This window comes from Tribolium madens, unplaced genomic scaffold, assembly GCF_015345945.1.
Source record: "Tribolium madens isolate multiple individuals breed KSU strain unplaced genomic scaffold, Tmad_KSU_1.1 Scaffold_7;HRSCAF=85;Tcas5.2_LG10, whole genome shotgun sequence".
NCBI classification, from domain to species: domain Eukaryota; kingdom Metazoa; phylum Arthropoda; class Insecta; order Coleoptera; family Tenebrionidae; genus Tribolium; species Tribolium madens.
In genome coordinates, this window is record NW_025401050.1 from 8,204,208 (window position 1) to 8,216,996 (window position 12,789).

Genomic DNA, 12,789 nt, shown 5'->3' on the forward strand with positions numbered 1-12,789 from the left:
TCCAGGATACTCGTAGTTGATTGGCTAATTTGAATTTAGCCAATGAAAAAAAAATTGAGACAAAAATTCCATTTTGTAATGTGGAAAATTTTTACGTACTGACTCACTTAAAATCACGCCAAATTAACGCAGAAATTATATTAGCATTGATCATCAAAAGAAGTATCTTTTTAGGTTATAAAATAAAAAATAGTTTATATTTTACACTTATAAACAATACTTATGAATGAATCTCAATTATTGTAGTTTAGACCAAATACCTGATTAATTACAAAATAAGTGATTAAATTCTTTATTTTTGACAAGCTCGTATTTTTATAAATTTTAGTGATTAAACAATTACCAACTTTAAGATGTGATGAAAAACAAAATGTCAATTAAAAATATATTATTTCTAAATAATAAACTATCGAAAAGGGGGTTTTGGGGCTTAAGGTCCCTCCCCTAGAACAAAATCAGCCAAAATTATTGTGTAATGGTAATAAAACTAAAAATATAACCGGTATTTTTGTTTTAAATCTGGCGTTAAAGCTATCCACGAAAGTCCGATTGTGAACGAACCATCCTATTGAAAGCTCGTCGGTCGTATTAGAAATTGTGGTTCGTTCACAACTCACTCATGTCACCGCCAATTATGATACCAAATTAAAACAACCAAACTAAACATTCGAATTTTGTATTCAATGTCATAACTTCAGAAGATTAACAAATTTTTTATTTTTTTTATTTTGAAAATTGCGGCAAACGTTATAATGTTCCACAAAATTTAAAATGGCAAAATTAAACCCCTTTGCATTCTGAGGGTTCAAAAGACTTAGAAAAGTATCAAAATGTTGTAAAAATGCAAGAAATATATATTTTTTTAATGTTGTGTAAAACACAACATATTGAATTAAAACATCGAGACTATTGGCGGCGTGGTGGCATAGCGGCATAAGGTTCCGCTTTCCAGGTAGGTATAGTATAATAAGAGAGAGAGAAATAAGAACACAAAGCATAATAAGAAAGAAAAATAGCATAAGAACAAATTAGTGAATAAAGTACAACATAAAAAAAAAAGAAAGCGCGAAACACCAACTTAAATAAGCACCAAAAGATGGCGGACGTATATGAGCGCGAACTTTAAAAAATGTGTTAAAAGAAACATAAAAAGGAAGTTTCGTAATAAAAATAAAGGAATAATTTTCTTATCAATTATCTTTACTAATAATTCAAATGAATATAAAAGATAAGATCACCAGGGCTCACTACTGTTTTAACGCAAATCTCAATGTTGCCAACTTAATTTCAAAGACATGAAAGTAAGGTTTGATAAATCATAGAAACACGTCGGAAGAAAAAGATTTCTTATATTTATGACGAAACTACTCTGAATTGTATTTTTTTTAAATCATGATACAATTTTTTTATTATAATCTTTTTTAATAACGTTGTTTTGGCATTGGGAGGTCGCATATTGCATTATGTGCATACACTGCTACAATTCCAGCCAGAGATATTCCAATACTATCAGAAAAACTCGTAATTGCCATTGAAAATTGCTTGATTTCTTCTTCTACCTGAAAGTGACTTGGCAAAACTTTTATCTATACAGAGTGTTTTTTTTTAATATGGGAAAAATTGCAACCACATATTTTACATCGAAAAATAACATTAATTTGTCAAATAAACGATCATCCTATAAAACTTTGTTATGAATATACAGGGTGACAAACTTTCATGATTAAAATTGTAGGTAATCTATTACTACTTCCGAAAATTTTACAAGCTTTGTGAGCCACTGGAATCGTTTTTTTTCCGGCAATTACTTTATTTCTACACTTACCAGTGGCGTGCGTATTTTTATTAGTGTTATTTTTCAATGCAATGATTACAATTTATTACAATATTAAAAAAAAATTAAAAATAAAAATTACCTCATTACAAATTCGATAATATGTATTAACATAAGCGGCACCACCTAAAAGACCTTCCCATAGAGTTAAAGCGACCATAATCCAGAAGTTTGGCATATAATAATAAATCACTTCAGTTGTAAAAATAGCTACATTAACAGCCTAAAATAATTGTTAAAAAAAATTATTGTTTACATAAAGTAGCATACTTGTAACACCGACATTATCCAAATTTGTTTTATATAAAATAAATTCGCTGAAGATCGAGAAATAAAAACTCCGACTTGATAAACAACTTGAAGCCATCTGTACTGATCATCTGCACTTAAACGCGTATTTTTAAAATTAATTAACTCGAACTAAATAAACCATTTGAATTGTCTTACAAATTGATATTAAAATTTACTCACAGTTCCTTGATTTATAAAATATTCCAAAAAGTAAACCAAACCAAAAGGTATCATATATTTGCAGAGAGAAGGTATATGTTTGATTTTCTTAATAATCACTTCCTTTGGATTTTCGAGCTCTTGAGCATTAACAACTTGTTGAATGACTGTAATTTCAGTTATTTGCGGATTTGGCAAAAGCAAAAAAAAGCTGGAAACAAGATCAAAACCCACTTTTAACTAAATATCAAATTGCAATTGATTTTCAAAACTTTTCAAGTCAAAAAAGCCAAGAAATTTTGAACGCAATTTTCCCCAAATTTTCTCAAAACCCTTCTAATAATTTTATTAAAAATTTGCTAAATATTGACTGTCACTGAAAAAAACTGATTACAAGACTAAATCTGTCTTCAATCTTCTAAACATTATACAATGAGCAGCAAAATTAAGAAATATTCTTATGTAGTAAAACTGAATATAAAGGGTGTTAAAAAAAGATTGTAAAATATCTAAGAAGTATGGTAAACAAAAAAGCTTCTCTTTTTTGTTTGAACAGACTGAATATAAATGTTTTGAAAAACGAATAATTCTCGATATCTCCGAAACCGTTACTTTGGGGACCTATGTTTATTAAGACTTTTTTGTTTGTTTTAGTCCACACTATTATCTCCTGAAATATTTTACAATCTTTTTTAACACCCTGTATTTTGTTTTGACAAAAATGCTCGAACAGGTCAATTTTAAAATAAAAATACATACCAGGTGAATAAAAAGTATGGAACCAAACGTTTTTTGCTTAAACTATTTATTTTTTGAAAAAACTAATTAATGAGTGATAAAGTACTATAAAAATGTGATGATTTAACAAGAATAAATTTTTTCGAAATTTTCTTTTGTTTTTGAGTTCTACAAAAAAAATATTTTTTTTAAATGGCAATCCACTATAAAATCATTTTTCTCATAAAAGCTATACTCTAAGGATTACAACTATCTGCTTTATATTTAATTAAAAAAAAAAAAAATTCACATAAAAAAAAATCGCGCAACTCAAAAACAAAACAAAATTTCTTTCTGAAAATACGATCACATTTTTTATATTACTCTAATTTATATTAATTATTATTTTCTGGAGACAAATGATCAAAAATAAAACCGCTTGGTTCCATACTTTATATTCACCCTGTATAATACAATATTTCAGAAAAGAGAGCTCCTAGTCAATGCTTCCCCAAACGGTTGCGCTACGTTGTGTTGTGTGTCAAAAATAACAAAAGGAAAATAATTAGAAAATAAAATTTTAAGAAACCCGAGGTATAACGAGGCCGCGTTGTAAGAAAGAAAACACAAGATTTAAACCACATTTAAATTTATTTACGACAATCAAAATAAAATAAAGTGGAACTTGGCCCGGATTGTTAGTTAATTAATAGAAAAAAGTAAATACTAACCAAGAAAATCAGATAGAACAATTAAAATAAGATAAGTTAAAGTGAAGTCAAATAACAAAAACTAAACTACAATAAAATAAGTCCTAAATAAGTGCTGAGTTTCGATTTACTTTAAATACGGCCCTGCTTTCCTAACGCTTTGACCAATTGCAGCTTTTTTTCTACAACTACAGGGACCAACTTTTGTTTCCAATAATAAAATTAATTTAGGGCCAAATTTAAAGGAGCCTTAAATTAAATGTTGTTTAGAATGTGCTGGCTACTACGGATTTGTTGAGAAAAATTTCATATTCTATGAATCTCTTTTTAATTCGATTCTGAAACTGACTCTTATTATGTAAGCTATTTAAAATTACCTAAATTGACTTTTGACCCAGACGTTGACGACAATAATTTGCAACGACTTAAATTTATTCCACAATTTGAACCAGATTTTCCTAAATCCTAAACTACCTTAAATTAATACACCTATGGACCTGTAAATTATAATGGGCGATAGAGAAAGAGATTTATCTAAAGAGATAATAATTTATTTATTCCAATTGACTTTCAAAAGTTCTCAAGTACTATAACACTCAAAAAAAGCCAAGAAATTTTGAACAAAATTTTCCTCAAAACCCTTCAAATAATTTTCCTTACTTTTATTCGGTTTGAGCAAAGTTGTTTTATTAAAAATGTTTCTGCTAAATATTGACTGTCACTTAAAAAAGCGAAAACCTGTTATAGGAAATAATCACTAGACTAAATCTGTCTTCAATCTTCTGAAACTGAAAATATTTTAAATTGACAAAAATGCTCCAACGGTCATTTTTTTATGTATGAGTATGTATGTATGTTTTTTTTTTATTGATTTGTTTGATTGTTTTGGTGATTTTTTTTCGATAACTTTATGTACGTAATATCTAATATTTTGGTGTTAAGTAAAAGAACTTTCGAATTGGCTAAAAAATAGAGGTTCCCATTAAAAAAAATGTCGATGACACATCATTACCAATAAGTGTAAAATTTTAAAACAACTTGAAAATTGTGTAAGTAATTTTTAAAAAGAAAATTTACCTGTTCAAGCATTTTTGCCAAAACAAAATATTTTCAATTTTAATAAAATTATTACATAATTTTGCCTCTCACTATAATAAATTTCGCATATAAAAATGCGAATGTAAATATTTAAACTTTTTGCCCTCTGTAAACTTAAACTTACTAGCAGACTTACGTCAAAGCCATTATTGTTGGAATTAACAGCAATATCATCATCGTAATTGTAAATCCTATCTTTTGTAAAAGAGCGTAGGAAAGAGCACCAATTACACCTGCACCTCCAGTGCCTGAACTCCATGTAGAAAGTACATTGCTGAAAAATCAATAAATTAGAAATTAAATGTTTTGAACCATACATAATCTATTCACAAAGTTCCTGAATATTTTATATTTTTTGTTCAGCTTTTCCAACGATAGCAGTGATTCCAACATAAATTTAAATTTCTTTTTGTGTATTTTTAGTGACTTTGATACTCTGAAAAAACTATCGCTGGAAAAACTATACACCGAGAAAAATATTTAAACCAAGTGTGACTGTAACTAAAATAGTATACAACCATAATGGGAATTTCATGACACCCTCGAGGCTGCGCTCCTTGGTCAGATTACCTGAGCTCTCCTGGTAATGCTTCCCAGCTTGGTTGTACTATACTATTTTATTAAAAATAAAGAGTTGAAAAAATTATAATCCAGGTTAACTATTTTTTGGAATTCGATTCTCGCGAAAACCGTTAAATAAGTCATTTCTAAAGTTTGTTTTTTTTTTAAATGGAAATGCCAAACAGTCTTAACGTTGGCATCACTAGTAAATTCATTCATGATAATTTTAATAAAGGAAGTTCGCAGTTCCGGTTTTTTGAATTAATTTGAAAACAATGTCATTAAACGTCAACACGAAAAATAGTCTAAGAAAATTTAGAGACGAAACACCAAAAAAGAAACAAATTCGGTACCACTAACAGTTTTTCGAAATTTGAAAACGAATAGTTCACAAGTAGGAAGTTAGAAAAAGGACCCGTTAAAATGTAGACGCAATTTGTAATGCAGGTTTGTTAAATATTCTTAATTTTTAGCAAGAAATCGACAAGAATACAAAATAAACATGAATGAGAAAGAACCTGGGAAAGAACGCAATTAAATTAGTGTCTTGTGCATCGTTTTTTGAGGAATGAGTTGAAAAAGTAATAATTTTGAAACTAAAGCTGAAGAAGAATTTATAAAATGCATCAACTTTGAGCTCATTTCAATCAATTACACAAAATTTATTGCCAATCATCATAATAGCTACTTGTACCTTTTGCTAAATAACTTTTTTTTGTATATACATCCTTTTTCTTCAAAGTTTTTGTAGCAAGAACCTCATTTTTGTCCACAACATTGTGCTTACTTGCGGTGTGTTTCTGTCAAAACTATTAGCACTGAATTCTGTCTTTAGATCTTAGGTAATGATGTCTTTCCTCAGCGCTTTCAAAGAGCAAACATTCACACAAGATTCATAAAAGTCAAAATTTTGACAACATCTCAATTGGAACACATTACCATAATTTTTTAACGAAATTTCAAGGACAAAAACAAACAAAATTTGTGGCTATGGAGACAAGCTGCTACCATTTTTTTCACCAAAATTTTGACTTGGTAATTTCAATTTAAAAAAAAAACAGACTTTAAAAGTATGGTAAAGGCATGGCTTATTTTACATCACCTGTCATAATATGAACTATATTGGAGAAATGTAACTTCCCCGAGTCCCGAAGAAAAAGATGTTGCAGTAACTCCAATTAATGACAATGTGAAATTTCTGCCGCAACCCACGAAAAGAAATCCAGATGCTGATAACAACACACAAATGGCAATTCTTATTCTGTAAATGTGCGATTTAATTTTCGCGAGTTTTCTGTATAGATTATTACTACTTCACACAAAAAGGAATAAAAGGTGCTATTAATTTAGCTAAAATTGCTGGGATAATATCGGCCAGTAATATTGTACCTGTTGATACATAAGTACATTCTCTTTCTTTACTCCTTTTTCCCTACAAAATGTTTGCAATCAAAAGTGTTGGATTAAAGAAAGATTTGGTTACCCCACTTGTGCATATTATATCAGCAGCAGCTGTTAACATAACTACGTATCCGTAATTGTTACACAATCCGAAAATCCAAAAAGAAATTAAAGCCCGCCAGGGTCTTTCTTTGGGTAGCTCCAATTCCAGTTGCTCTTCCTCTTCATATTGCATTTATACTATATGTAAGATAATGTGATAAATTCAGATTAACTCTTAAATAAATTAATCAGAAACAATGTAATGACACTTTATATCAAAATTTGATTAATTTTTGATAGATAGCATTTAATATATTTGACAATACCACAGAAATATGACATTTATTAAAGCTTTTAACAAATTTATTTAAAAATAAACTTCATTCTAAATTTAGATAACAGTTAGTGATATTCTATATAATTTTAGGTGCTTATCTTTACCATTTGATAGTTAGTTCAGTGTTTCTAAATTTGAAAAATAAAATATTGGAAATTAAATAAAAGTTCTATTACAAAAGTGCTTTTCTACAAATTAAATTTCTGATCTAAGTAGCCTGCAATTTTATTGAGCTCAATGAGGCTAAAAGTCACCTTTTTTCTATCTTTTATTATGTAAATAAGACTCTACGCTATAGCAAAAGTCTCAATTTGTTTAAAAAAAAAATATGAATATATACCAATTGTAAAACTTACCATAAAAGAAGTTTCTCGTGATTAAGCAAATCTAAGGTTTTCAACGGAATTCAAAATTATCTCTGACGATAATTATTGTTCGTCTTTTTTTTAAATTAAATTGATGTAAATAGCAATAGCAGTTCAACTAGAATTGATTATTTCCCTAAATTTAAATAAAATTTGTTTTTTTTTGGTTTTGTGTTAAAAATAAGTACTTATTCTAATTTTGCTGTCTTCTGCCATCACAGACAATGTTCACTTTTTTTATTAATTTAGTTATAATAATGTGTTTCTTGGTGTCTTTGGCAGAAACATGTACAATGCTAATCAGTCATTATTAAAATGTTACCTCATTTTTTAAGTGAATTTAATATTAATGTTAATTTAAACAGAGCAACACCTAAAAAAATATATAAAAGAATCAAAAGTTATTATTTTTTTCCGATTCACAGTTTTTGTTGTGATTAATAAAAAAGTTTATAACCAGGTCTTATTACTGTAGTTATCAAGTTTGTTGAATATGGTTGTTCTAAAAAGGTTTGATAAACTGTAAGCAGTAAACGTGGTGGTAGTTTTATTCTTGGGCACCAAAACAGGTAGAATTTCTAACAAAATACAAAATACGTGACCGAAAACGATTACTCTGCACTAAAATGCAGATTAGGGGTTTTTCCGCTTAAGATGTTTATTGCTCACTTTGTCGAACTTTCCAAAACAGATATTACAGGGGTAAGAATCGGTATTTGCAGCAGGTAAAATTCTGTCCTATTGTTGTATATGAAAGAGCAGTATTTTACGTTATAAGCAAAAGCAGAAAAAGAATGAAATAATTTTGTTCTTTACTTTGCTATTAAATCGTTGCTAATTACACTTTTTACAAAATTCGTTTTTACGACCAATTAATTCTTGCACAATTTATTTTGGCTTGACTCTAAGACAAGAGTGACTCCAGATTACGATTTTTATCGTATACAAAATTGATATAATTACTGTGTTTTTCCACGAAGATGCACACAGCAAGTCAAAACTCATGTTACCTTTGCTCAGTTATAAACATAAGATAATACAGTGTTGACACGATGCGTTGCAGACCGCTGAATAAGCCCAAATTGTAACATTAAGATAAAAACAATGATTGATATATCTTGGGAACGAAACCCAGACTAAATAATTAAACTGATTATCTGTCACATTGCCTTGAAAACTATTACTTAGCTCTTGTTTTTTACGTCTAATAACAAATTGTTATACCTGTGAAAAGACATGAAACTAAAGGATTGAAGTTGGAGGAATTTTTCCTAAACATTTTACCTGTATAATTGGTATTTAATGACAAAAGCACTTTCTAAAATTCACTTCGTAATTGCTTATTAGAAATTTACTTGAATTTTAATAATTTTACCTGAGACCTTACATTTCCTAGAATGTTTTTCCTACTTTTGAATACATTATTATAGAAAATTATTTTCCAGAACAGAGATAACAAACTCGGCAGGAAAAATTAATTATTTCCAAACCAAGTAAGAAAAGATATTTTTCTACCGTTATTTTTTAATAAAAACCATTGCACACTCAATTTAATTGTTTAAAAATCCAAAAATGTTTACGTTCTAATTTACATTACCTATTTTACGGTGGAAATGGAACAAGATATCACATCTGCCTCAAAATAAAAACTTTTAAAAATCATTACTTTTTATTAAAATATGGTGAACTTTAGTCCTCGAATTAGGCAAGACCCTGAATTTGATTAACCAAAATGTAAACAAATATACTTTCTAAGGTTTATTCTTTAAAAAATCCGTATATTATTGTCAGCGAAACTTGTGTAAACTTCAGAATGTACTCAAAACATTGATTAATAACATTTTTTTGACGACTTTACCCAGAATGAAACTGATTTGCACCCCTTGTATTTCAGAAATTATAATCATTTTGGTTATTAGCAAGATATGGTATTTTAGTTTCTTTTGATTTCCAATACTACTTTTTCAAATACATAGGTAGGTATCTGCTTTATTAAAGACGAATTCATTTATTGCATAATTTATGTGCAATTTTGATTTTTGAAAGACGATGATTTCTGCCTAGACACCTTTAAAAAAAACTACATTTTTTCCTTGTTCATATCTTTTATTTTATTTGGAATTTTTTGCGGTAGTCTGAAACACCCTGTATAAGGGTAATAAAAAAATTAGCTATGTTAAGTTAGGAAATAAGAAATTTATTTAAGTAATAGTAAACCGCCATCACGAAAGTTCATGAAAAATGTAAGTTTGTTCGTGTGTGGATTTTTAAACACCGAGTGTTAACGAGTGTTATCATCGACGAGGTGGAATAAATGAACCGATTTACGCAAAGACGAGTTGAATACGATATTTTATTTTTCGAATTAGACTCAACAAGGCTTAAAATTGCTATTAAAAATAATAATTTGATGTTTCGTATTGAGAAATGCCAAACAGTTGAGTGTCATAGAATAAAATAGTTTTACAAAATGTGCATTATTTGAGTCCCTTCTCCATTAATAAGAATAAGTATTCAAAATTGAAAAACCAAACATTTACATGATAATGCATGTAATGCTTTAATTTCAGGTTCACTTTACCATCCTACTTGGGTATTTTTTCCTTTAGCGCAGGCGCTACAAAGAAAGATTATATAAACCTGGGAGGGAGAAAGCGTGAAACCAGAGTCAAACATAACTACAAATTATAAACAGTGAACGAGTGCGTAATGCGCAGTTCTTGTGTTTTGAAGTGAGTTGCTGAAAATTAATTTATGAAACACCAACGACGAGTAAGGTAGGATCTTTCTTGTATATTATATGTATATTATAATAATATAATATATCGTCTCTATGTAATATACATTGTTGTTTGCGGATAGTCCGGTAATATTTAATAATTCGTTCCCAAAATACGATCATATAATTTTTATATTAATTGGTTCCATACTCTCACCCTGTATGCCAATCTGTTCATCTGTACTCTAACTTACCATACCGTACCGCATATTTTTCCGGTTATTATTATTATTATTATTATTATTATTATTATTATTATTATTATTATTATTATACGCAATGGTTCTCGTTCGGTTAGGAATTCTAAACAATTTATTTCCATAAAAATGTAACTAAAGGCTTTTCATCGTAGAAGATAACGGTAAATCCTGAACTGCAATAGTATGTTTTTTTTGTGTCATACAACATTGCAATTCGTCATTTTTAACCGATTTTCTATGCATCAGTCGACTGAACACTCATCCGTGTTCATATCATAAAAGTAACTTTTAATATTTCAGAGATATTTTTTATGTAGGATTTAAATGAAATATTATTTCAATAAGACCATCTTCGTCCAACAATTCTTTTGTTGGTTCGGATTTTTTGCCGATTTGCCAATTATTGCTACAAAATTAGCGTTATATTCGTTGGTATTGCCGTAATGTGTGAAATGATATCCTGTGAACTTCGGATTCATTATGTTTTTATGGTATTGATAGGATTTGTTGATTTTTGCAACTTTTCCCGAAATTAGAAGATGTAATGCGCCGTTTTCTTTCAATCAACCAGGTCGATGAATTTACCTGTTCAATTGTCTGATCAAAAATTATCTTAATTTCTTCAGGTTTTTTGATTTCTTTCAAAATATCTTTGCATTTTTCTTCAATATCAACCATAATCACCTTCTTCAGTAATTTTTCTTCTGTTGTCATTATTGTCATTATTTTTATTTAATTTTCGTTTTAAATTATTTGCTTTTATTTTTTGTTGTGCGTTTACATATTTAGTAGTATAATATCCCGGACTGTTTTTCTAAATATTTACCTTTAGAATTATATGAAATCAGAGCAGCATTCTCCCGTATTTGGTACCCACCTCTTTCGCTAAAAAACACGTGTCCCTCCATTGAATTTTGCCACTACTGAGTTAAATGTTTCGGCACTATTATTATTTAAGTTTTTAATAGACTTTTTGCATTAATTACTAATCTTTTAACCAACAAATTTATGTCGTTCAAAAAACCACATTCTCTCATTTTTAAAATCAAATTGTGTATGTTAGTGCAATAATATTGTAATCAATTTGCATAATCGCCAAAAAATGGTGAACAGTGTTATTGATACCCCTTATCAGTCTGTTGTTCTCGTGAGGTATTTTGAATGTGATATTTCACTGCATTTTGAACAGCAATGCGTAATCGTCGGATATCCTTTTTCAATTCTGAACGAAGATCAGCAGGAACTAATTTTCCGGAAGAACCAAATTTTTTTGTCCAGATTTTTTGCACTTTTTTGCATAAAAAACAACATACGTTTTAAAACTTATCATATAATTTATAATAACATTTCAAGATGCTCTGAAGTAAAATTATGACGTCTATCAATCGTTTGTATGTTGGAAAACTCAATGTCTGTACTGGTAAGTACAGACCTCTTTGTCCTGGAATTTTAATTTATTGTTTTGAATGTAGTTTCGGTAGGAAACAAAAAGCCTATATATATACTTCTCGTCACGATATTTGAACTGTCGTAAATCTTGAGTCGGGTACCCGAATTACTCTTAACAATAAGACATTAGGGTGGTTGTAAATAACAATATCAGTGAGGATAGAATGCGGCAGCACGTCAGAATGGTCCGGACTTAAAAAAATTTATTAGTATGTAGGTAATTTAAAAAGTTTTATTTCATTATTTTATTGATATTTATTTAATAAATTATAATAATAATATGCAATAGAGAAATAAAAAACAGCATCAACATAAAATTTTATTTTTATAATTAATAAATTTTTAATCAGTTTTCGTTATCGCTACTATCACTATCACCATTAATTTGTATTATAAGTTCATTAACAAATTTTTTTCTATAAACCTCTTCAATTTCTTTGACATGCTTGATAAAATTAGTCCAGTTTTCTTTGGTAATGCSGTCAATTCCTTTTTTGATCAGGTCAGTGGTTCCTGTACCAAATGTGGGCACGTTATTATTTCGCCTTAAAAACGATTTCAATTGACTCCAAGCCATTTCGATGGGGTTGAAGATGCAGTGGTAGGGAGGAAGTCGCAAAACTGTGTGACCCGCCTCTTCAGCGACTTTGTCCACCTTAAATTGTTTTTCATAAGTTCGTGACCGCAACACTTCGAGTAATTCTTTTTTAGTGTAACTTGGATGATAATATAAATCCATTTGTTCTAAAAATTTTTGAATTTCTTCTTTGTTTGACGATGAATTTGGAACTTTGTCGTACTGTTCAGAATGATATGACGCATTATCCATTACGATAACACTGTTGG

At 28.9% G+C, this 12,789-nt stretch overlaps 1 protein-coding gene and 1 long non-coding RNA gene across 2 annotated transcripts in view; one reads left to right on the forward strand and one right to left on the reverse strand.

Annotated features, from left to right (window-relative positions):
* Positions 1-1,421: 1,421 nt before the first annotated feature.
* On the reverse strand, positions 1,422-7,088 carry LOC123009894 (battenin-like). Its single transcript, XM_044406455.1, has 8 exons — positions 6,854-7,088; positions 6,684-6,802; positions 6,473-6,631; positions 4,946-5,083; positions 2,306-2,495; positions 2,105-2,254; positions 1,917-2,057; positions 1,422-1,559 (listed from the first exon to the last, which is right to left on the reverse strand). Exons 1-8 carry the CDS (start codon positions 7,004-7,006, stop codon positions 1,422-1,424), a joined length of 1,188 nt encoding a protein of 395 aa, XP_044262390.1. The 5' UTR covers positions 7,007-7,088.
* A 3,096-nt stretch (positions 7,089-10,184) lies between these two features.
* The window catches only part of LOC123010227, a 17,563-nt gene continuing 14,958 nt past the window's right edge, over positions 10,185-12,789 (forward strand). Inside the window, exon 1 of the long non-coding RNA XR_006413083.1 lies at positions 10,185-10,292. This is a non-coding gene — a long non-coding RNA (uncharacterized LOC123010227). The remainder of the gene's footprint in view (positions 10,293-12,789) is intronic.

Coding starts and splice junctions, on each gene's coding strand:
- LOC123009894 (XM_044406455.1), bottom strand. CDS start 7,006: ATGCAATATGAAGAGGAAGAGCAACTGGAATTGGAGCTACCCAAAGAA. Junction 6,632..6,683: donor TTTATTCCTTTTTGTGTGAA/GTAGTAATAATC, acceptor GCACATTTACAG/AATAAGAATTGCCATTTGTG. Junction 2,255..2,305: donor ATTTTATAAATCAAGGAACT/GTGAGTAAATTT, acceptor TGGTTTATTTAG/TTCGAGTTAATTAATTTTAA.